This window comes from Pelodiscus sinensis, chromosome 14 (assembly GCF_049634645.1).
Source record: "Pelodiscus sinensis isolate JC-2024 chromosome 14, ASM4963464v1, whole genome shotgun sequence".
NCBI classification, from domain to species: Eukaryota; Metazoa; Chordata; order Testudines; family Trionychidae; genus Pelodiscus; species Pelodiscus sinensis.
Window position 1 is genome coordinate 6,911,426 of NC_134724.1, and position 25,495 is coordinate 6,936,920.

The 25,495-nt window shown below is 46.4% G+C and overlaps 1 protein-coding gene across 2 annotated transcripts in view; it reads left to right on the top strand.

The window, feature by feature from the left end:
* Positions 1-25,495, top strand: part of PCSK6 (proprotein convertase subtilisin/kexin type 6) — a 153,425-nt gene that overhangs the window by 14,826 nt on the left and 113,104 nt on the right. For both annotated transcript variants that reach the window (XM_075896922.1, XM_075896921.1), the window contains exon 2: positions 11,489-11,593. In XM_075896922.1, the coding sequence (XP_075753037.1) occupies positions 11,489-11,593 (105 nt within the window). The remainder of the gene's footprint in view (positions 1-11,488; positions 11,594-25,495) is intronic.

The following is a 25,495-nucleotide window of genomic DNA, read 5'->3' on the forward strand; positions in this document are numbered from 1 at the left end:
CTCTGGCAATGCCTGCCTTGTACTGCTCAGCACACTACTGGGCAATAAGAATGGCTATACTGGGTCAGACCAAAGGTTCATCTAGCACCGTGTTCTGTCTTCTGACAGTGGCCAATGCCAGGTGTCAGAGGAAAGGAACAGAACAGAAAATTGTCAAGTGATCCACCCCCAGATTCGGACAGAGAGGCTAGGGACCCCATTCCTACCCACCCTAGCTATTAGCCATTGATGGACCTAACCTCCATGAATTTATCTTGTTCTTTTTTTAACCCTGTCAGGGCACGTCTACACAGCAGGGCTAAACTTGAAATAAGCTACACAACGTGAGCTGCGTTAATTGCATAGACTTAAATTGAAATAGCTTATTTTGACGTTTGGCACTGTCTACACAGCAGAATTTATTTCAAAATAACAGGCTTGCTGTGTAGAAGCAAAAAGCTGCTGTGTAGACATGCCATTAAAGTCCTGGTCTTCATAACATCTTCTGTCAATGAGTTCCATAGGGTGACTGCATTATGTGAAGAAATACTTCCTTTTGTTTGTTTTAAACCTACTACCTATTAATTTTATTTGGTGACCCTTAGTTCTTGTTTTATGGGAACAAGCAAATAACTTTTCCTTATTTACTTTCTCTTCACCAGTCCTGATTTTATAGAACACCTCCCCACCTTAGTCTCCTCTTTTCTAAGATGAAAAGTCCCAGTCCTATTAATCTTGCCTCATATGGCAGCTGTTCCAAACCTCTAATCATTTTTGTTGGCCTTTTCTGAACCTTTTCCAACACCAATATATCTTTTTTGAGATGAGGCGACCATATCTGCACACATATTCAAGATGTGAGCATACCATGGTTTTATATAGAGGCAATGAGATATTCGCTGTTTATTCTCTATGGTTGTGTCTAGACTACATCCCTTTTCCGTAAAAGGGATGCAAATTAGACACGTCGCAATTGCAAATGAAGCGGGGATTTAAATCCCCCCCGCTTCATTTGCATAAACATGGCTGCCGCTTTTTTCCGGCTCGGAGCTTTGCCGAAAAATAGAGCCAGTCTAGACGGGGATCTTTCGGAAAATAAAGCCTTTTCCGAAAGATCCCTTATTCCTCTTGTTTATGCAAATGAAGCGGGGGGGGGGGGATTTAAATCCCTGCTTCATTTGCAATTGCGATGTGTCTAATTTGCATCCCTTTTACGGAAAAGGGATGCAGTCTAGACACAGCCTATCACTTTTAATGATCCCACACGTTGTTTACTTTTTTTTTTTTTTTTTTTTTTTAAACCACTGCTGCACATTGAGGGTATGTTTTCAGAGAACTATCCACAATGACTCCAAGATCATTCTCTTTAGTGGCAGTAGCTAATTCAGTCCCCATCATTTTATATGTATGGTTGGGATTGTGTTTTCCAATGTGTGCTACTTTACATTTATCAATATTCAAATTCACCTGCCATTTTGTTGCCCCGCCACCTAAGTTTTGTGCAATTCTTTTGAAACTCTTTAGTCTGCTTTGGACTTAACTATCTTGAGCCATTTTGTATCATCTGCAAATTTTGCCACCTCACTGTTTACCCCTTTCTCTCCAGATCATTTATGAATTTGCTGAATAGGATTGGTCCCAGAACGTACCCCTGCAGGACACCATTGGTTACCTCTCTCCAGTCTGAAAACTGGCCATTTAGTCCTACCCTCTGTTTCCTATCTATTAACCCCCATGAGAGGATTTTCCTTCTGATTCCATGACTGCTTTCTTTGGCTATGTCTAGACAACGTAGAATTTTCAAAAGAGGATATGCAAATTCTGCGGGAATCTCACTTTCAAAAGAGGATCTTTCAAAAATGAAAGTAGTCTGGAAAAAAAAACCCTTTTTTTCTGAAAAAAACCCTCTCTCTTCCTTTAAAAATTAGGTTTACGTGGGGGTTTTTTCCTGAAAAAAATGCATCCAGACTACTTTCACTTTTGAAAGCTACTCTTTCAAAAGTGAGATCGGAAGAAGATATGCAAATTCCCATGGAATTGGCATAACCTTTTTTAAAAAAAGTAGTTTAGACGTGCCCTTTGCTTGAGAGCCTTTGGAGAGGGACCTTGTCAAAAGCTTTCTGGAAATCCAAATACAGTAATTCCTCATTTAACACGTGCCTGCTTAACACGTTTTCGTGATAGCACGATTTTTTTTTTAGGGAACGTTTTTTGAATTACACGACCGTCCCTGGAATAACACGATTTCCCCAGCCGGCCTGTTGCTGGCAGCTGCATGGGGCTTCCCCCACCTCCCTGCAAAGCAGTGAAGGGTTCGCCACTCGCCATGCCATTCCCCGGTGACTCTCCTTCACCAGACGCAGTGCGGGTCCCAGCAGACCCATCACAGGGGCATATTCCCAACCCAATCCGCCTCCCCTCCCCTCCCCTCCCTGCTGTAACCCAGTCCCCTTTCTCCCCCAACCTTATGTCCCAGTCCCAACAGACACCACCGCTTGAAACTCAACCCCCACCTTTTCCATTATTATCAATGGGAAAATTGACCCCGCATAACATGTTTTCACTTAAGACGATCATTTTCTGAAACATATCTATAGTGTTAAATGAGGAATTACTGTACACTATATCCCTTTGGATACCTCTTGTCCATGTGCTTGTTGACCCAATTCAAGGTCTCTGAGGGTGTGTCTACACACCACCTTTACTGCAAAAAAACTACACAATTTGTGCTACACAAATTGCGTAGATAATTCGATCTTATTTCGTAATAAAGTGCTGTTCCAAAACGTGCATTATCCCTCGTGCAATGAACTTTGCAGGGAAGTCAGAATAGCAAGCCTGTTATATTTCAATATAACAGGCTTGCTCTTACGACGTGGAAAGCTCTTTCGGGATACTTCTGGTATCCTGAAATAGCTCCACAGTGTAGACACAGCCTGAGAGCCTGTCATCTCGTTAATAGAAAACAATAAGCACAAACTCTGTTATCACAAGTGTTGGGGGGAGGGTTCTCAAACACTTCAACCCAAACATTGGTTTAGATAAAACAAGTTTATTAATTACAGAAAGAAAGATTTGAAGGAGTATAATGAATGAGGCATAAGAGTCAGAACTGGTTCCAGAGAAATAAAAAGGAAAATGCCTAACTTGATAAGTTACTGGCACTTAGGGCATGTCTAGACTACATTCCTCTTTCAAATGAGGGATGGAAATTAGACAGATGAAAACTGCAAATGAAGCCGGGATTGAATTTCCCATGCTTCATTTGCATAATTGCATCATGACATTCTTTTGAAAAAAAACACTATTTCGAAAGTGAAACCACAGTCTAGACATGGTTCTTCCAAAAAGAAAAGCCTTTTTCAAAGGAGTACAGGATCTTTCGAAAAAGGCTTTTCTTTTTGAAAGAACCACGTCTAGACTGCGGGTTCACTTTCGAAATAGCGTTTTTCGAAAGAATGCCGTGATGCGATTATGCAAATGAAGCGTGAGAAATTCAAATCCTGGCTTCATTTGCAAGTTTGATCTGTCTAATTTACCATCCCTCTTTTGAAAGAGGGCTGTAGTCTAGACATAGCCTTAGAGTAAAAAATGCTTTTCTCTCTGCATGCTTGCAGCAGTCTGGCTGGATCCTTCAGCCAGAACCCCTCCCCAGTTCAATGATGCTTCCTTGGTCTTTCAAAAGTTGTTGCCGTACTGTGAATATAGATGACAGGAGAGAGGTGAATTGTTGGGTTTATTCTCTATTTTTCCCCTCCTTGAGGATCATCCCCTGCTGGGGTACAAGTGACAGGAAATATATGGGATGGGACTCTCCCAGCTGTGTTTTTGCCATTGTGTAAATTAATTTCTCACTTATACTGTTCTCCCTGCCAAAGAACAGCTGCTTACCCAGGTGATAGCCTGCTTGATTATGTTGAAGCATGGCTGAGGAACTTGTCTGTGCCTGCCTTTTTAAAAAAACTGACTCATGTCATAGAGTAGACTCTTGCAGCTTCACATACTGCATTACCTCACATTTGACCAGGACACTAATGCTCAGCAGATTGCCATTTCAAGACCTACTTTGTGCAAAATTTATCCGATTCTTGTAAAAGGGTGAACAAAAGAGTATTGCTGGGCCCCTGGGAAAGATGGAGGGGGTGGGATCTCAAGTGGAAGGGGTAGCACTGGGGACAGCCAGCCCTCAGTACCACCTAGGGTTGCCAGATGGTTGAAACAAAAATACCGAACATCCCTCCCCCCCCCCAAAAAAAAACCCACCAGGAAAAAATTCTATTGAAGGGCGGAAAAAGCGGGGAGTGGGGGGGGGGGGGGAGAAACCAAACTTGTTGAGCAAAAAAAAAAAGGACTCCAAGAACTTAAGCCAAAAAATAAAAAATTAAAATAAAACAGCATGTCCCCTTTAAGAGTGAGTGCAGGGATAGGAGCAAGGAAGCAGTTGAGCACTAAGACCCAGGGGAAGTCCTGCTTCCCCTAGGTTTTTTTTGGCAGCAGCCCATTTTGTGCCAGCAGTCTTGGGGAACCAGGTAAGCATGGGAGCTGGAGCTGTTGGGGGCCGGAGGGGGAGGAGGCCGGGCACTGAGTGTTTGCAGGGTTGCCGGGTGCCTGGCATTTTCGCCTCCTGGCTGGGGAAAAATTCAGAAAATACCAGACATCTCAGGTGTCCAGTATTCTTTGAATATTTTTACCAGGCAGGAGGAGACAATACCGGACTGTCCGGGTGAATACCAGACACCTAGCAACCCTACTGCCACTTGGAGTACATCAGCCCTCAAAGCTGCCTGGAACATGCTGCCCTGGGCTCCTAGTGCTACTGCTGCTGGAGCTGAAAGCCTCTTGCCCCTTTTGAATCACTGGGCCCTGTGGCAACTGCCCCTTTTGCCCCACCCTGTTAGTGGGTACAGCTTGTCAACTCTTGTACAAATTTCAGGAAGAAGCAGAAAAGACTGAGCCCAACTGTTGGAGAGGGCCCTGAGGAGATGGCTTGAGGTGGAGGAGGAGAACTAAGCTAGGAGCAGGAAAGCAACGTTTTGGACGGCTCAAAATGTTTAATTGACCTGGCAAATATCCTGCATTAAATCTAGAGCAGCCCAGTTATAGGCAGCAGAAGAGCTGAGGCCAATGTTGAATTGGCCAACAAACAAACAAACCCCACAGAAGTCCTGGCTGACGAAATTTCGGAGGAAGAAGTTTCTAGTAAGGAAAAACAGATGCCATAAGAAGGGTGGTCAACTCTGCCATACAGTAATGTGGGCCCAGAGAGCTGAATCCTCATTCAGATAGCTTTGTCTTCTGACTTACTTCCCTGCCCTTGCAATATTCATTCAGAGTTTAAATTGTAACACATTTCAGGCCTCTTTTTTGGACTTTTAAAAAACATTTCTGTAGTCCGTGACTGCTGGCTAAACATAGCCTTGGTTTCTCTGCGTATTTATATCCTGTGCTTCCCCAGACTGCAGTCGCCAGGTTTAGCTAGAATGAAGTTCACCTCTCATTATAGTGACTGTTTTAGCAAACTTTACAGCTGCCAGTCCTGAGAACACAAATGTGACTCCCACATTGTGGGACTGCAGGACAGAAGCTCCTCACAGACCGAAAAAATCCTGCTGAGGCCTCGATGAAGCAAAGCTCCCCCCGACATGAACACTCTGCAGCTGCTGAACTAATTTTTAACCCCGTAATTTCTGCTTTGCAGCGCTGGGGGTAGCATTTTAAAAAGATGATGCTAATGCCTAGTGTCTGCATTTAACCAAAGACCCTCTCCTGAGCGACTGGAAGCAACACTCACCAGTTAGTGGATATTCTTGTTGCAGCATTGAGAACAGTCAAGTACCTCGACTTATTGGGGAGAAAGTAGCCTATGAGGGTGCATCTGGCACTAATTTTAAATTCTCCTGTGAAAAGACCTCCAATATATTGGAAATGCTAACCATCTCTTGGGACAGTCTCTTGGGACTTCTCTGTCCAAGGGCCTGAGCAGGAATAAATATTTTACATCTTTTGGGAGGGAACTTTCTGTCCTCTCTCTCCCCTCATGGGCCCCACTGGAGACCCTCTTTATCCACCTGCACTGCCTGTGCTCCCCTTTGACTGATCCCTTCCTTGCTTGTCCCATGCCCAGAGGCTCTACTTGTTATCCCACTAATATTGGGCAGTGTTCCCAGTTAGCTGAGCACTTGGGTGGTCATCCAGGAAAGATTAAAATGCCACTCTGTTGATTAGCAGAGCGCTCACAGCTGGCAGCATGTGTTTGTATTTGGTGGTGCACATCTACACATGCCTTAGTGCACATAACAAAATGTATTCTGCACATGGAGGGAAAATATTAGAGGGAACATTGGTCAGGAGGACAGTCACTCCCTATCATTTCAGCTGCTAACCAGGGGAGGCAAAGAAGGGGATGGAGCACTGGCAAAAGCAGCTCTACATCCGTTGTACCACATCTTCGCTAGGGCTTTTGCTGTCTTAGAAAAGTTGCCACAAATATCCTCCTCCTAAGGGATAAGTCTGCATTGGCAGAAGTTTCTAGTGTAGACCTGCTGTAGTGTAATGTTTGTGGTCCAAATGCATGCTACAAATCAGTGATGCAGCAGTAAAGGGCTTAATTCTGTCGCTAACGGTAAGCATGTGTAAACTTAAAAAACAACGGATAGTCTTGCAGCACCTTAAAGACTAATAAAACACGTAGATGGTATCACAAGCTTTTGTGGGCACAACCATGTAAGTTAGTGCTTCTGACTTAAAGGGTACTAACCCACTTTGATGTCAGTGGGATTAATAGGTTAAAGTCGTATTTAATTGCTTTTCTGGATAAGGCCCAGAGTTGGGATTATAATCTGGGATCGGTGTTTAGTCCTCCTATCATGGTGTGGCACTCACCTCTCGCGAGCATCCCTTGTGGTCAGGTGTGTCTGCAGTCTTTAAACCAGGGCAACCTAGGCTAGTGAGCAGGCTGCTTGAGTGCCTCTAGCTCTGCGGCTTCTTTTTGTATGGCCTGCCGGGGCCCTGATTGGCTGCTTCCCCCTACAGCCTCTCTGGCTGCTTGGAGGACTCCTTTACTGCTCCTTTTCTGGGGTGCATGCGGCAAGGCACTGAGGTCTCCAGCAAAGGCCTAGTGCACCCCTTCTTACAGCCACACTAGTGCCAGGCAAGCACTTTCCACGGCAGCTTTCCCTGGCAGCTCCACCAAAATATATGGCTGCTGTTAGTTTTTAAAAGGGGATGGTAATTCATTTTAATGAGCTCCAGGCTAAATTTTATTTTAACAAGGTGCGGTTGGATGCCTCTCTGTCTCTCTCCCACCCCCGCAGTCACTCTGGCATGCGTTAACAGGCGTACCAGACCTCTGTTTGCTCTTCTTGGCATGTGGGAGGTTTCAACTGTAGTGCTGTGCCCAGTTCTGGGGGCCATGCTTGAAGGAAGATGGGGACAAACTGGAGAGGGTCCAGAGAAGAGCAACCAAAATAAGAGTGTCAGGAAACAAATGAGGAAAGGCTAAAAAAATACTGGACACGTGAGGCTCGAAAATAAAAGGAAAAGGGTCGAGTAAGAACCTAATGAGTCCAAACCCATCTGTAAGCCCCACCCCTTCCTGCCACTGCTCCATCCTCTTCCCCCTATGGCACCTCGTCCGTTGAGGGACCTGGCTTTGGGGATTGGTAGGGGGCTAGTGCTGGACAGCAGCAGTGGTCAGCAGACCCCCGCCCTGGTAATCTCTTCCGTTGGGTCCTTGGGAGAATGGGTGCCATGGTGTGGGGGAGGGGGCAGGGTGGTGTAGGAAGGGGCAGGGTTTGGGGTGGTCCAAAATTGTTCTCCATGCCCCCTGGACCACCAGGTCACCTGGGCCAGATTCTAAATATGCTCCAGCTTGTAGATGGCTGGGAATTTGAGACCCCCTGCATTAAAGGAAGTTGTACAGAGAGCAGCAAAAGTATTCTCCATGTCATGTCAAAATAGGACAAAGATAGTAGGGCTCTTAAATAATTAAAAAAAATAATTGCAACTAATTGCAGTATTAATCACATTGTTGAACAATAACAGAGTATACCAATTTAAAATATTTTCGATGTTTTTCTACATTTTCAAATATATTGATTTCTGTTACAATGGAGAATACAAAGTGCACAGTGCTCACTGTATACTTTTTTTGCAATGCAAATTCTTAATAAAAAGAGTTTAATCTACAAGTCAAACCATGAAGGAGCATACAAATGTTTAGCATCTGACAGGAAATATCTCCCCGCATGGGCTACAACCATGCCATTTGTATGCCTGTTCTCACTTTCATGTAACACTGTAAATAAAAAGCAGGCAGCTTTATCTCCCATAGATGTAAACAAACTTGTTTGAGTAATTGGCTGAAAAGGAAGTAGGACTGAGTAGACTTGTAGGCTCTAAAGTTTTTCATTGTTTTGTTTTTGAGTGCAGTTATATTAAAAGTTTTGAATTTGTAAATTTTAACTTCACAATAGAGATTGCACTACAATACTTGTCTGAGGTTTCTTTTGTTTATCTTTTTTACAGTCATATAATTTTTGACTATGTATATTTGCAAAGTAGGCACTGTATGCATTGTGTTCTGTGTTACAACTGAAACGAGTGCATTTGAAAATGGAGAAAATTATCCAAAATACTTAAAATTGATATGATTTAGCTGAACAGTGCGGTTAAAACTGATTAATTGCCGTTATTTTTTTAATCTGTTTAATTTATTTTGAGTTAATCACTTGAGTTAACTGTGGATAATTAGCAGCTTGAACAAGAAGTAATAGGGTTAATTTCCAGCAAAGAAGATTTAGGTTAGATATTGGGGGAAAAAAATTATAAAAATAGTTAGGCTCTGGAATAGGGTTCCAAGAGAGGCCACAGAACCCCTGTCACTGTAGGTTGGATTCACACCTCTCAGGGATAGTATAGGTTTACTTGGTCCTGCCTCAGCAAAGGAGGTTGGATGAGATGAACTTCCAGCATTTCTATGGTTCTGTGTTGCTGTGTGGGAGAAATCAGCGAGCACAAAAGTGAAGCCTGCTTAGCATTTCTATTCTTGCTTTGAGTCGTTCTGAACTTTCATCTTTGGTACTGAGAAGTTCCAAGGTTGGTCTCCATCCATGGAATTTTTGCTGAAAATTTGAGCACCATCAGTGTGGCCATTATTGAATGTAATAAGAGCTGAGGGAGGGGAGAGACATTCCCTGTTGAAATAAAATTATGGTGACTTTTAAACAGCTCCATAGCAGGAGTGTGGAGGCGAAAAATTGATATTTGACTCTGAAATCCCTCTGAGCATTCTGGTAAAAACTGGCTTCCAGTGGACTGAATTATGGGCCTCTGAAAATCCCCCTGGGTGAAGTTCACCTCTTTGTCAAGAACCAGTGCCAGGCCTGTGCAATACTTGTCTCTAAATGCTACATTCCTTCAATCCCCCGATGTACCAGTATTGAGTTGGAATGAATCACGGCCAGGCTCACCTGGTAAGCCAGGGGTCCGGTGGAACCTAAGCATCACTGCGCTGTCAGATTCTCCGGTGCCCTCTGGGCAGCTGGCCAGGGGGCTCAGTCACATCACACACAAACAGCTAGTGCTGCGGAGTGCCCTTGTGGCAATCCCTGGAGAGAGGCCCAGAAAGCCCCTTGAGGCTGTCCCTTCAGAACAGAGCTGTTGGCTGATTGTACCTATTTTTTGTGTGAAAAATGGACTGTGGTCCCCATGGCTGTTCTCTGCTGCGTGACGCCCTCCCCCCCCCCCCCCCCCCGTCCGGGTGTCTTGTTTTCACTCTGACTTACAACCCGTCCTCCCTGTTTTTCTCTCTGGGCCTCTGTGACGGGGCACCGAGACCCTGCACTGGACCCCAGGGGGTGAGCGCCCTGTTGGTGCTACCGGGGAGCGTTTACCGGCCACGCACCGGATGATCCCGTGCTGCGGCGCAGCTGGGGAAGTGCCAGCGCGGCTGCCGGGAGGGGGAGTGTGACGGGGCACCGAGACCCCGCACTGGACCCCCAGGGGTGCGCACCCTGTTGGCGCTGATGGGGAGCGCTTACCGGCCGTGTGCCAAGTGCTCCCATGCTGCGGCGCGGCTGGGGAACATCGGCGCGGCTGCCGGGAGGGGGAGGAGTCGACCGCACGTCACGATGGCATGGGGTCAGGGCTACCCCGGTGACGTCAAGGTGACGTCCGTCCGGGCATCCGGGGCAGTGGGGGATTCAAAAGCCGCCCGGGCAGCAAGGAAGGGGGGCACAGGGGAAGCCGTCCCGAGCAGAGGGGGGGAGGCACCCGGAGAGGCTCCGCAGGAGGTAATTGACGAGCCGGTAGGGCTCAGAGGGGTGGCGAGCACGGGAAGAGAGACGGGAAGGAGAGAGGAAGTAGCCCAGGGCAAAGCGGCGAACCAAGCCCGTGGGCTGACGCGTTTAGGGTAACCACCCCGTCAGCCGGACTGGGACTGCAGTGTAGTCCAAGTCCTTAGGGCCCTGGGCTGGGGCCCGTGAGTGAGGGCAGGCCCGGACCCCCCTTTCTCCTCCGTCTCGTGTGGACTCGAGAGACAACGAGATGCCTGATAGAACGAATAACGCCGCCAGCTGAGGAAGAGCTGGTCGGCCGGACTCGAGAGGGCGAGACGCCCAGGACTGTGTAGAGCTGGGGACTCGAGACATCGGGTCCACCCCAGGTGCATGGTCACAGCCTCCCTCCTCCCCCAAGCATTTCAGTTCTGGATTCTCTGAAGGGATGGGCCTGTTGTTCCGGAAGGCTCTCCCCACCACGCCAGGAAGCCCCCTGTTCCTTCACACTTAGCCCGCTTAAAGCAACCCCAAAGATGCAGTCTGTTGTCTCGCATTTGCAGTCACTGTAATGTGCTCCTGAGGGAGCGTTTCCCTGCGCGCCAACAGCGTGCGCTTTGTGGCGCGTTTCACAAGTTTCTCTGGCTCGGGCGTAGCAGCTCCTGCCTGACGTGACAGCCGGCCCCTTATTGCTTTACTGGAACTCCTGTCGCATAACACAGCTGGCTCCCTTGCTGGCTGCGGGTAGCTCGCTATAGTAAAGCCACTGTATTTTGCTAGGTGGGTAAGACGGCTGCTGCAGTGTTAACGGCTTTAGTGCCATGCTCCCACCTATTTGCTTTGCTTTGTTGTGGTGTCCTCTGCCATTCTTTTCTGGGGAGAGTCTGGGTTTTGCCTTTTAATTTAAAGGCACGCTGGAGTCACTGCCGTTTCTGAGCTCCTGGGATCCTTAATTACAGGCCCGACGCAGCTGCCACAGAAACCAATGGCAAAGTGACAGCATGGCTTCCTCAGGAGCCTGAGACTGCAGTGGGAGCAGGCTCAATTGCTTCATAGATCATGACAGACGCTCAGCCAGGTGACACAGTGTGCTCTGCGGCTGGGTGGGGGGAAGTCTGAAAATCAGGGATTGTTGGGCGGGGGAGGTCCGAAGCAAAGCTGAGCATTTCGAGCTGCGTGGGGGAGGGAGATTTCTCCTTCCCTGACTCCCTGTGCGTGTTGCTCTTTTGGCACAGATCGGGAACTTGGAGAACTATTACCACTTTCACCACAGCAGGACGATCAAGCGCTCGACGCTCAGCAGCCGTGGCCGGCACAACTTCCTCCGGATGGATCCCAAGGTATGGCCCCGGTTGGCAACACTGTCTCCTCAAGAGCCAGGCTGCCATGGACCATGACTCCATCATCTTCCTTCCCCACACCTCACTCCATAGGTGGGGGAGTGATGTACAAGTCCCCATGCACCAAAACAAGCAGCAGCACAGCCTGTTGTCATTGTCGTAGGGCGTTCCTTGGGTTTGATGGGCAATGTTGCTACAGAGAAATAATGATGCCTCATTGGTCCTTTCCCTCCCCCCTGAAAATATCCCACGTCCAGGCCCTTGACTTTGTACTGTTTGCATATAGAGTCCTCTCATTAGTTCTGCTTTCCCTGTGCTTATTCGGCAGGCTTGGGGTAAGAAGCATGGTGGAGATGGTATAGCTCCAAGTCTTATCAGTGCATAGATGTAGCCTCTTTTCTGAGCCCCCCTCCTCCACCCTGGAATGTATGACACATGCCTATTGCTTTGGTCAGTTGGGTGTGTTTCCATACTCTGCATTGTGTACTTCTAAGGGTATGTCTAGACTACATGCCTCTGCAGGCAGAGGCATGTAAATTAGACTATCCGACATAGTCAATGAAGTGGGGATTTAAATATCCCCCGCCTCATTAAAGTAAAAATGGCTGTCGCGCTGTGCCGGCTCAGCTGATCGTCGGCACAACACGGCAGTCAAGACGGGGATCGACCGGCAAGGAAAGGCTTTGCCGACCGATCCTGTAAACCTCATTTCAGGAGGCATAAGGGATCGGTCGGCAAAGGTTTTCCTTGCCGAACGATCCCTGTCTTGACTGCCGTGTTGTGCCAATGATCAGCTGAGCTGGCACAGCGCGGCGGCCATTTTTATTTTAATGAAGCGGGGGATATTTAAATCCCCGCTTCATTGACTATGTCGGGTAGTCTATGTAGTCTAGATATACCCTAAGGTTTTAGATTAAGGAAGAACTTCAGATGCTCTTCTGAAAGAACCTCTAGACCAGTGGTCCCCAACCATTGGAGGTTGCCGGGTGCCAGGGGGCATGGCCGTTTGCCCGCTGGGCGCCAGAGGACGGGTACACTTGTGTGCCCGGGGCCGGCGCCCCCCTCCAAGCGCCTCGCGCCCAGGGCCGGTGCCCCCCTCCAAGCGCCGCGCACCCGGGGCCGGCGCCCCCCAGCCCCCAGCGCCGTGCGCCCGGAGCATGGGCGGCCAATCCGCGGTGCTCCCGGGGCCGGCGCTCACCATGCGCCTGGGACAGGCTCCGGCACCATGAATGTGCTACGTGCCCAGGGCTGGGCCAGGCCAGTCTCGAGCACTTGGCAGGCGCACACAAATGCCCCCGCGGGTGCCATGACACCCACGGGCACCGTGTTGGGGACCACTGCTCTAGACTGCAGACCACTTGCCAGAATATGGTGTGACTCTGTTCTCTGAATCAGACAGCCTTCAATGGCACATGTCTTCAAGGACGTACTGTACAGATTGGGTATTTACTGCCGGAGGACACTTGTGGAAGCAACTTGAACTTTTGCCAAGTGATCCTTGTGCTCTGTCTTTGCTCCATGCTAAATACATCGCAAACGCTCTCCACGATCTCCGCCTTTGTTTCCAGTTCTTTCAGGTTTTTCTCCTCAGTCCCTCCACTGTACACGCAAACAAAAGCAACATTCCATAAAAGCCCGAGTCCACTAAGGACGCGGGGGCGTTCGCCACCAAACCCAAGCACTGTGTCGTGTATTTCTCGTTCTCTGTAAATATTAACAGTATGATGGTGTATATACGGCATAATGAGTGGCCTTGTGACCATTTGGTGCTTGATGATCAAGATCTTTGGTGCTTATGTGAAGCTTGCATTTTAATTGCTTGTCTTAAAGAGCATGTTTTCTTTCTTTCAGCCTACAATTGAGCATAATTACCGACATATTGTAAATCCGGCTTGTTATCCTTGACACCACATGCTCTGTAACTGGTGACTCATTTGACATGCAGGGCGTGTTTATCAGTGATTGGAAAATATTCACAAGAGGCTAAATATTAGCATGTGCCTTAAGAGAAAAAATTGAAAGACAGCTAAGGAAAGTTTCCAATACAGAAATTGCATTGCATGCTGTGGGTGTGGACTTGGTTGCCTTAACATTTGCTGTCTTAATGGTTGCTCTGTATGAAATCTTTGGCTACAACCACGTATTACTCACAGTTGAATTACCAGAAGTTGTGGTTCAAGAAGATAAAAATTCAGAGCAGTGAAAACGCTTTGTGAACATTTCTAAAATTAAAGCACAGAGTGGCCACAGCAAGAAGAGTACTGGGAGAGAGCTCTCTCAGCACTTCATGTAAACCACTTTCATGAGGAGAGTAGCTAACAGTGCTGGGAGCCTGTTTACACTGGCACATTACAGCACTGGAACTTGCTCTGTGTGTGTGTGTGTGAATGTGTTTTCACACCACTGAGCCAGAACATTGCAGTGCACTAAATTGACAGTGTAGACTTAGGCCATCTCTTCATTAGAGGGAAGATCGATGCTGCTGCGATCAATCTTTTGGAGTTTGATTTAGCAGGTCTAGTAAAGAGCTGCTGAATGGAACTCAGAGGTCACTCTGCGGCTGGTACTTTTGCTCCTGGGAGGAATCAGGGAAGACAACAGGAGCATTTGTTCCTGTCAGCCTACTGTGGTGGGCATTGGTGGGGAAACTCAAATCAAGGTATGTCGACTCCAGCTATGTAATTAATGTAGCTGGAGTTGCATATCTTAATTCAACCATCCCCTTTAGTGAAGACCTGACCTTAGTCTTAGCCTAAGGGAGTGTGTGGGTGTTGTTGGAATGTTACATTTTTTACTTCCTGATGCTTTTTTCCCTCTTACCAACTTTTATCAGCTTTGCATTAGTCTGTGCATAAATTTGAAAATAAGTCATGGGCAGCATTCGCTCTAAGATTTTCCATTCATGAGCAGAGTGAGTTTTTTTGTCTCATGCACCAATATTAAGGTTGTGTATGCTTGTTTGGATGTGTGCCACCGTGGCACCCAAATTATTAACAAATATATATACAAAATGTTATGGAAGAAGGAATATTAAGATTCATGAAAATGGAGATCCAGTATTTTATATTAAAGAAATACCCAGAAATATTTGAGTATATGCCAGACTAGACAGAACTTTTTCTCCTTGTAAAACCAAGCCTGAAATCAACTGTCAGACGACTTCTGAATCCCCCTTTCCACTGACCTGTGTCAATCAAGCCCTTCGTATTGATAATATGAAGAAAATAAGGGTGAGGACATGCAGCCTTTTTTTGCCTTATTCAGATGAAGAGATTCTGTCAGAATTTAGTAACATTTCAGATGCAGAGGCTGTTATAGAAACAAAATGCATATCAAATGTGTCTGCAGAAAGACCTCTTTATCACAATAAAATCTTGATGAAAAATGCCACTTATTCATTCTTTTCTAGCAGGCAGGTCTAAAAGAACCCAAATCAAGAATGTAAATCTGTATTTAATGATGGCATTTAAAGTAAAGCATTTAGCCTTGTAGGTCTAGTCTCATACTTTGCAAAGCTTCTAGCACAGTAGGATCCATCTCATCCCCCAGTTCTATCTCTTCCCTTCTTTCCCCCCCCCCACCCCGCAAAAAAAAAATTGGAAAGTGTCATTCTAAATATATAGTCTACTTATAGGGATGTAAGCAATTAGTTGACTATCAGAGACAGGCAGCAGAGGGGGGGGGGGGGCAGCAGGAGCCAGTGCTGGGGAAGTTGGCTTAAAAGCTGGTTTCCCCCCAGCACCATCTCTGCGGGGGGCAGGGGTAGAGGCATAGTGGAAATGGTGCGAACGTGGACTGAAGCAGTCTCTGCTCGCGCCGCTTCTGCTGCGATTCTGCTTTTGAAATGTGCAAGAGCCCTAGTAGGGCTCTTGTACATTTCAAAGGCTCAGGCGCTTCAGGGAGGTGGGGCTAGTGGTGGAGTCCTGCTGACCCCATGCTCCCAGTGGGGGGCTTCTGCTTTTGAAATGCACAAAAGCCTGGTAGGGCTCTTGCTACCCTGAAGGCACCCTTGTAGACTGATCGAATAGTTGATGGAAATCCCATCCACTATTCAGTTAGCTAAGTAATGTAAATTTAACATTCCTAGACTACTTTAAATGTTTCCCTGAACTTTGGACAAGGGATAAATGTTGTTTTTCTCAAACTTATCAACATAACATTTTGGCATAGATTGGAGCACTTGCCATGAATTGATTGTAGACTTTTAAAAAAACTGAATTGACTGAGGTTAGAAAGGCCAAATACATTTCTGAGAGAATTGTTTTAGAACTAGGAGACCCTTGTTATCAGTTTCATGTTGTTTTTTTGTGCCTTGGAATAGAATAACATGCTTAATTCTCAACTGAAGGTAAATGATCTAGAAAGCTGTAGGCCAAGAATGGGAATGGGTACCATAGAACATTTGTAACAAAATAGGGGATGATGTTGGTTTGAAGGAGCTAGTAGTTTGAACATAGGAGGAAGCACTCCCCTTTTGGTCTGTTCAGGTATGTGACCGTGATTAAGAATTGTTAGTGGAACCAAAAAATCATCATTGAATGCTTAGGTATTCTTACCCAGGGTTACCAAGATATAAAATTACCAGAATAAACAAACATAAGAATTGAGATTTGTCTTCAAATGTTTATAGTCTTCTTCTCAAACCGTTGTACTCCGAGTGGAGCATAGGTCATCTACAAGTCTCCTCCACTTCACTCTGTCTTGAGACAAAACTTCTATCTGACTCCAGGAGTACCTCAGCTGTTGTCCTTCAATCTCAGTAGATCTTCTCCACATTGTCCGAGGTTTTCCTCTTTTGTGTTTTACTTGCAGGTTCCATGTGAGAGCTTGGCGGGCTATGCTGGATGATGGTTTTCTGAGAGTGTGGACTAGCCATCCCCAGTTTTTCTTTTGATTTGAACATCAAGTGGCTTTTGTCCTGCTTGTTTATAGTACTGAATGTTTTACTGTTCTGCCTCTTTCATTTTGTACTGGATTTGATTTTCCATAAAATACTGTCTTTCACTTGTTATCAAACTAATTTAGTATGGTGAAATAGTGGGTAATATTTTACAAAGCATAGTAGAGTGTGATTTTTTTTTTAAACTCTGTGTTTTTAGATTTTAGGGATTCCACTGTCACATCATAGGGCAAACCAAGCAGTGGCTTCAAGGTGTCCATTCCAGTGGGCACTAAATAATTACTTTATTTCCCCAAAATGCAAACAATTGTATCCAGGAAACGAGGACTATAGCTCCCAGCACTGAACCCATTATGTGGAGAGATGATTTGAGGTTTTTTTAGTGCTATCAGTTCAGTTTTCACAAGCATACAAATGGTTGATAGGTTCTTATTTGTATAAACTTGATACAGCAATTTCATAGGTCTGTAGTATGGATAAAGCAAATGCTGTATTTTTACGCAATATAAAAAAATACTGGCAAGCCTCAAAGCCAAATACGATTTTTGCCCTCTTAAAAGAGGTATGGCACCCAGAACAGCCCTGCTCGGCCACGCAGCCTGGCTGCCCCCTGGAGGAGCCCCGGTCCCCAGAATCTCACTCTGCCACGCAGCCAGGCTGGCCCCAGAGCAGCCCCGGCCCCTAGAACAGTCACGTGCCACGTGGCCCCACCGACTGGGCCACATGGCTCCTGCCAGAGTTGGAACTGGGCCCGTGTAGAGGCTGCCTCAGTAGGGGGAACCTCAGCGCAGACCGACTCCAGCCGCGGCACATGGGGCAGCCACCTGCCATGCACCCCCGCCAGCTGGGCTACGAGGCTGCCACTGAGCAGGAACTTCCCACCACGCCACTCACCTTCCAGAAGGAAAGTGACTGTTGCTGCACAGCTCTGTGAACGAGGTGGGCGGGTGTAGAATTTTTAGTGCATGGCAGAATTTGTAGTGCGTGGCTGTGCAGCGCGCACCTTAAAGGGAACTATGGTCATGGGATTTTTGGTAGGGTTTTTTTGATTATTATTAAAAGCTGAAATAAATCTGCTTACCATGGTAGACCTTGAATATGATTTTTTTTTTTTTTAAATCTAATACTCCAGCAAAGATTCCCACAAACTTTTGCTACAGGAATTTTATCTCACTGGTCTCCAGGACTGAGCCCAGAATAAGAAGACTGCTCCTAGCAGTCTGTATTCTATTTCAGGCAGGGCTGGATTACCCAATAGGCAGACTAAGCACATGCTTAGGGCACCAGCAAAGCAGGGGCACCAAAAAAAAAAAAAAAAGAGAGAGATTTTACGGTATAGTATTGTTTTTATTTTGAATTACATATGGTGGGGAGCACCATAATCTTTTCAGTGCTTAGGGCCTTTAAAGGTCTTAATCCGGCCCTGAATTAAGAAAGCTAAAAGGACCAATGCCAGTTGGTGCTTAATAGTGTGGGGTTTGTTTGTTTTTTTTAACCAGACAGTGGGCACAACCTAGTGTGAAAAGCAAGAGTGTACATCAAAAGGTCTTGGTCCACAGTGCATTAACATCTGTGGGTGTTTCTCTACTGACTTCTCCAAAATCCACTACAGGCCATCTGGTACGGAAGCTAGGCTGACTTGTATGTTAGAAGGCTAGATTCCCAGTCAATGTAAATGCGGGAATGGAGCTATGCCAATATAACTGGCTGGACATCTGGCCTAGGGTAGGGCAGATTGGTGTAAATGACCCATTTTTACTCTTGCATTTAGAGGGGGAAACCTGTTCAATGTGTACAACTGACGTCTCTTATTTACTTTGTTCATTTGTATGCGCACACTGAGCCGCATCTTTGGCTCTTTCCAGTATTAAAATGAGAAGCAGTTATCAAGGTATTGATCTTTCCAGAAGGACAGGTATCCAAGGTGTACCATAACCATTCCTTCCTGTGAAAGCTCTGTATTGTAAGCAAAGCCTGGTCCAGGTAAAATGTTACTGAAGCAATATGCCCCAACTCTTAGACCTGTAGGCGAGGTGTCAGAGGGAACAATGTTTTGTGTCATCTACAGGAGAGAAAATTGGGACTCATGAGCACTTTTCCCTGTTGTGCCACTGATCTTATTTATTCTACAATCTTGGGCAGGTCACTTAATCTCTTTGTACCTTGGTTTATCAATATAGAAAATAAATGCAAAGCTTACAAACTACTTCATTAGCACATTGAAAGGCTTCATTAAGTTACATACAATTGAGACTCACAGATGAAAGATATTAATAGACAAAATATTACATTATTATTAAGACTTTCCTATTGATTCAGGCAACAGATTACATTGTTGGCTCTTATGTCCTTTTAAGACTTCCTTTTAAGGACCCAGTATTATTAGTTAACCCACAGTTAAAAGGGGTTTACAGTTAAACATACAAACATAATCTCAACACGCAGTTGGTAATATTTGAAAATAGCCATGTCACAAACAGCGTTGCCAACAGAAAAGAAAATATACAAACTGAACATTCCAGCTAGTGCTGGGGGAAAAAAGACAATTGGCTGATTTATTTCCAAGTGCTCTGATTACATTTTGTAGCCCTGGGGACATATACAGCATCTGAACAAATTATGAATTCAGATCTGCAATTAAAATACTTCTGTTCTAAATTAGCCTGGTTTCATATAAACGGTATCAATTAGTTTTTAGTTTATTGATATTTATTTTACCTTGTTCTCTTGATTAATACTTAGTTCAATTAGTGTAGGTTCTTAGGCATTTGTTATTACCTTGAATTCAAGATCCACCAATATGAGGGTTGTTTTTTCCTCCCATCCATTTACAAATCATCTGGAAGTGCTTTGGCAGTTTGAATGGTTCATAATTAGCAATCATAAAATGGTCAATATTATGAAGTTGTATTACTGCAAGGCATAAGAAAATTGCGGCGACTTGGATGGAATAGCAAAGCTAGAAGCAAACACAGAAAGTCCTAAAGAGCTCAGGCATCTGCAGATGCTGTATCTGTTTTATGTCTTCCACTCAGCGAGTTTGCTGATGCCATTATTTGCATGATGGCAGCATGTTGAGGTTGCTGGGGAGTGCCCATTGTGTTAGGTACTTTGCTATGGCATAGTAGAAAACAGTTTCTGCCCTAAAGACCTGACACTCTTAAAACAAAAAGGGTACGTCTACACAACTGTGTTATTTTGGAATAACTGATACTATTCCAAAATAACATAGTTTGCGTCTACACTACAGCCTTTATTCCAACATAATATCGAAATATGGAGGGCTTCTTCGACTCCTGTAACCCTCATTTTACGAGGAGTAAGGGAAGTCGGAGGAAGAGTGCTCTAACTCGGACTTCCTGCTGCGTAGACAGTGCCAAAAAGCCGAAATAAGCTCTTTTGACTTAAGCTACGTAATTGACGTAGCTCAAGTTACATGGCTTATTTCGGCTTTAGCCCTGCTGTGTAGACGTGCCCACAGCACATGGCTAAGCATAAATGGGGATCACTTGCATGCCTGAGGCCCTGTTGTTCTGTCAGAAAAAGGTGAGTTCTTAACTCACCTGTGGTAATTCAAGACAAAGGCTTTAATTCATGTGGGAGCTACAAGCTGCCTTCTCAGAGCTAGTATTTTACCGAGTTACTAAAGTTGAATCGCTTTTCTGGTTCACAGTGGAGACCTGGGCTTAAGCAGCCAAGCTAAGGGGCTGGTCAGAGTTGTTCCCAGACTCTGCTGCAGTAGGAAATCGGCCCCTTATTGCAATATGTTGACTGACACGAATGAACACAGCCTTTGTCCCAACCATACAGCAGTTGCCAATCCATCAATGGGTCTGTTTCCTGCCGTAGATGGGACTCTCCTTCAGTAAATGCGTCCCGGTTGAGATGTGAGTCAAAATGGAGCTGGAATGCGGGTGGTGCCAATACTCAAACGCCGCTTTACAAAGTGGTGATAATGCTGCCTCTGCTCCCACCACAGCAGCGGACTTGGACCTGCCTGCACTCCCAACTACTAATGAGGCTTGTAATCAGGTGAGGGCCATAGATGCTCTTGGGCCAACACAGAACGGAGTTGAAATATGCAAAGGAGCAGAGAGCTGTGCTGGGCCCCTGGGAAAGGGATGTGTGTTGGGAGCGGGGGGGCTGGCTCTGTGCTCTCTGTGCTCCCAGAAAGGAGAGCTCAGACAGATGGGGCCCTCAGCATTGCCTGGAGTGTGGACCCCCACCCAGCCTTTAGAGCAGTGTTGAGCAAAAGGGCATCCACAGGCCAGATCTGGCCCACAGAGGCCCTGCTGCTCTCCCGCCTCCAGGCCAATCAGGGCCCAGGGGCAGGGAAGTATGTGGCCCTAGGGTTGCCAGATGGTTTAACCAAAAATACTGACCCTCCCCCCCAAAAAAACCACCTTTGAGGGGGGAAAAAAGGGGGGAGACCAAAGTTATTGGGGGGGGGGGGGGGAGGAAGGATCCCAACAGTTATTAAGCAACAAAACAAAACAAAACAAACAAAAAAAAAAAAACCCAGCATGGTCCCTTTAAGGCCTCTGAGGGTTTTTTTTTGCTGGCAGCGACCTTGTTTTCTTACTCTGTGTGGGAAGAGAGCTCCCCTGAGGAACCAGGTAAATGGGGAGGAGGGGCGGCTTGGTGGGGATGAAGGGGGGGTCCAGGAGAGGTCCGGGGGCTGGGATGGCAGCATGGGTGAGGGGTTGGATTGCCAGATGGTTTAACCAAAAATACCGAACATGCCCCCCCCCCCCAAAAAAAAACACCAGGGAAAAAATTGTGTGTGGGGGGTAGGGGAAACGGGGAGACCAAAGCTGTCAATAAAAAAAAAAGACTCCAAGTTATTAAGCAAGAATGAATAAATAAATAAATAATAAAATAGCATGGCCCCTTTCAGAGTTCATGCAACATCAGAATAGGGATAGGAACAGGGGAGCGGTCGAGCACTAAGACCCAGGGAAAGCATTGCTTCCCCTTGGTCTTTAGGCTTTTTGCTGGCAGCCGTTTTGATTTCTTGATCAAGCCAGAATGCAGCTTCCCTGCCAAACCAGGTAAGCAGGGAGTCTGGGGGGGGGAGGAGGGCTGGCGATGCCTAGGGTCTGGGGGTTGGGAGGCCAGGGGCTGGGCCCAGTTGCCAAGTGTGTCGTAGGGTTGCCAGGTGTCCGGTATTTTCGCCTCCTGTCCGGGGAAAAAAATCAGAAAATACTGGACATTTTAGGTGTCTGGTATTTTCTGAATTTTTTTTACCAGACAGGAGGCAAAAATACTGAACACTTGCAACCCTACTGGGGGGGGGGGGGGGGTCCAGAACGGGTCAGGGGCTGGGTCGGGGGGGGGGGGCAGGGCTGGGCCTGGTTGCTGAGTGTGGTAGGGTTGCTAGGTGTCTGGTATTTTCACCTCCTGGCATGGAAAATGTTTTTTCAGAAAATACCTGACATTTTAGGTGTCTGGTATTTTCTGATTTTTTTTAACCGGACAGGAGATAAAAATACCAGACTGTCCAGGTCAAAACCAGACACTTGGCAACCCTAGTCAGCCCTTGCAGTTGACTCTAATCTCTGCGCACCTGAGGGCAGGGAGCGAGAGACTTCGCGCTCCTCCCCGTCCCCAGGCCAATCAGGGCTTGAGGGCAGGGGGAGCATATAAAGTCTCCTCCCGCCCAGCAAAGGGCACAGTGCTTCTAGCACTTCATGCTCCTTGCAGGATGGGGGCAGGCAGGGTGGGAGGAGACTTCGCATGCTCCCCCCCAAGCCCTGATTGGATGGAAGGAAGCGTGTGAAGTCTCCTCCCACCATCACGGGCACTGGCACCTAGAGGGAACCACCAGCTGTTCTGAACAGCTGCTGGTTCTCTCTTGGAGGCAGAGGGGGCAAAATCTTCACATACTCCCCCACCCCCAGACCACTCAGTCCTGGCCCCGCCCCTTCTGCTTGAGGCCCCGCCCCTTCCAGGATGTCTGAAGTGGCCCCCAGTCAGAAATTATTGGCGCCCCTTCTCTAGAGCCACCTAGAGTGTGCTACCTGGGGCTGCAGCCACGATTTAAAGGGCCCACAGCTTTTTAGAATCACCAGGCCCTGGGCCAATTGCCACCTATGTCCTCTTCTCCCCCCCCCCCCATCCCCTCGTTGGCGGACCTGGAGATATGGTTAGGAAGCGAGCCAGCTGTGCTTGGGTCTCCCTTCCTGTTGGCCTAGACTGGCAGATGGTGCTACCAGGTGGTAGCACAGTTTTGCCGTGTGATCAGTAGGCACAGTCACAGAGCTGGCCAGTGTTTCTTTCTTTCTCCTCTCGGCTGTGTGTCTGGTACAGCGTTTGAGTGCATTTTTCTATGTGGAGCTGCTCTGTATCCATGTCCTCTGGGCGCTCTATCACTGGCTGAGGCATTATGGGGTAGCTGCTCAGATTTTTCCCAGAATGCACTGCTGCAAACCCATGTAGGGTAAGGGCTGTGGGAGAGGGTGTGCCAGCCTGGTAGACACTCATGATTTTAAGGTGAGTGGTGAGGTTGGAGAGGGAGAAACTATGTGCATTTCAGTATTTGAGTGACAGGGTCTGAGTCTCGGACTCATTTAATATATGTATGTGTAGCTCAAATTGTGGTGAAATCAAGTTAAAACTCTTTCAGATCCAGCTATACAACTGTGCCTGTGATGGTTATGATATAGCTGGCCTTGACATGCTTACAGCCCTGCTCCATTTTGTAATGTGTGGGTTATTTTATAACAATAGCATAGAATCCTCGAATAGAATCCTAGAACACTAGAGCTGGAAGGAACCACAAGAGGTCAAGTGCAGTCCCCTGCCCTCCTGGTGGAACCAAGCACCATTTAGATCATCTCTAGTAGATGTCTATCCAACCTGCTCTTAAATATCTCCAGTGATGGAGATTCCATCCATCCAACCTCCCTAGGCAATTTATTCCAGTGTTTAACCACCCCAGCAGGAAGTTTTTCCTAATGTACACCCTAAACCTCCCTTGCTGCAATTTAAGCCCATTGCTTCTTGTTCTATCCTCAGAGGTCAAGGAAAACAATTTCTCCCTCCTCTTTGTAATACCCTTAACACCTTTTTAGGTATTTGAAAGCTGCTATCATGTCCCCTTCTCAGTCTTCTCCTTCCCAAACTTAAAAAACCAAACAATTCTTTCAGTCTTCCCTCATAGATAATGTTTTCTAGACCTTTTAATCATTTTTCTTGCTCTTCACTGACCTTCTCCAATTTCTCCACATCTTTCCTGAAACATGGTGCCCAGAACTGGACACAATACTCCAGTTGAGGCCTAATCAGTGCAGAGTAGAGGGGAAGAATTACTACTTGTATCTTGCTCACAACACTCCTATTAATGCATCCCAGAATGATGTTTGCTTTTTTTGCAAGTGTGTCACACTGTTGGCTCATATTTAGCTTGTGGTCCACTGTGGCCCCTAAATCCCTTTCAGCAGTACTCCTTCCTAGACAGTCACTTCCCATTGTGTATGCATCTACTGGCCCTAGCCAAGACTGGGGCCATATGGTACGAGGCACTGTACAGACACCTAAGTCAGTCCCTGCCCCAAGAGCTTCCAGCCTAAATAAACAAGATAAATATAAACAGGCAGAGAACATACAGCTTTCGTTCATTTAAAATAAATCCTCCTCTATTTGCCCTTCCAGCCCATCCCTTAGACTAGCTCAGGGGTCTCAAACTCCACCTGGAGCAATTATGCAATCTGGCCCACAAAGCATGGAGCACCCACCCTGTGAAAATCAGGCACTTTCAGAGTATCTTGTGTTGGGCACCCCAAATCACTTGTCACTTTTTTTTTGGTGTGAATCTGGTGTTTAAAACTGCTTCAGGGAACTGTTTAATGCGGGGGGGGGGGGGGGGGGGGAACAGAACACAGCTGTGAGCTCTCCTTGCCATCTGTGTTGAAGGCTGATATGACAGCTTTCTTCTTGCCGTGTTACCCTACTCACATTTCCTCTTGAGTTTTGGCTGCATTCCCCTACCTATTTTTTTTTTTTTACACTGCAGGGAAATTCTCACCCAAACTAACCTTCCCTGAGTGGTGAGTTAAAGCTATCCCATTCCATGTGTGCTGGCTATTGCACACACAGCTCCAAAGGTGCCCAGTCTTCCCTTTTAACTGCCAGGATTTCGAAAGATGAGATTAACTCCTGAAAAGCATTAGGTGTATAATTTTAGGGGACTGGAACCTCTAAACTTTGATTTAAGTCCTTCTTCTCATTCCTAGTACTGGCCATGTCCAAGCACAGTTGTCTGACTGCATTTGAATTTTAATTTGGGATTTGTATAGGCTACAGCTACTGGATGTAAACATCAAAATGTGGAACTGCAACGTCACTTTGTTAAACAACTGGCTCATATTCACTTGGCGAGGACTTCCGCCGCCAAGGGAATCTAAAGAATCTGCTTTCAGCAAGTGAAGCTCTTTGCGGTGGTCAGTCTGACCATTAACCCTTAATAAATCAATGCTTGCCTGCTCCGAGTGTTGGCAGATTAAAAGCACAGAACAACTTGAGCTGATGGAATAAGAAACATGCAGTGCTGGTGGCTGCTTCTAAAACACTTCTGAGGGATCTTTTTTAATTGAGGAAAATGTTCTGAGGCATTCAGCTTTGACTGGGCCAAATTTATGGTTTGACTGAATATCACTGAGTGCAATTCTAAAACCGTCTCAAAAGCTGGAGAGTAGTGACTTGGCACTCAGCCGTATGGGAGTTACATAGGTGGTGCCAATAGCACATTTGGGGGTTGTTTAAACTTTGTGATGAGGGAGGGATAGATAGCTCAGTGGTTTGAGCATTGGCCGGTTAAATCTAGGGTTGTGAGTTCAATCCTTGAGGGGAGCTTTAATCATTTAGGGATCTGGGGCAAATCTGTCAGGGATGGTACTTGGTCCTGCTGTGAGGGTAGGTGACTGGACTCAATGATCTCTCAAGGTCCCTTCCAGTTCTATCTATGAGGTTCCCTAGGAGATAATTTGGAGGAAATAGGTTTG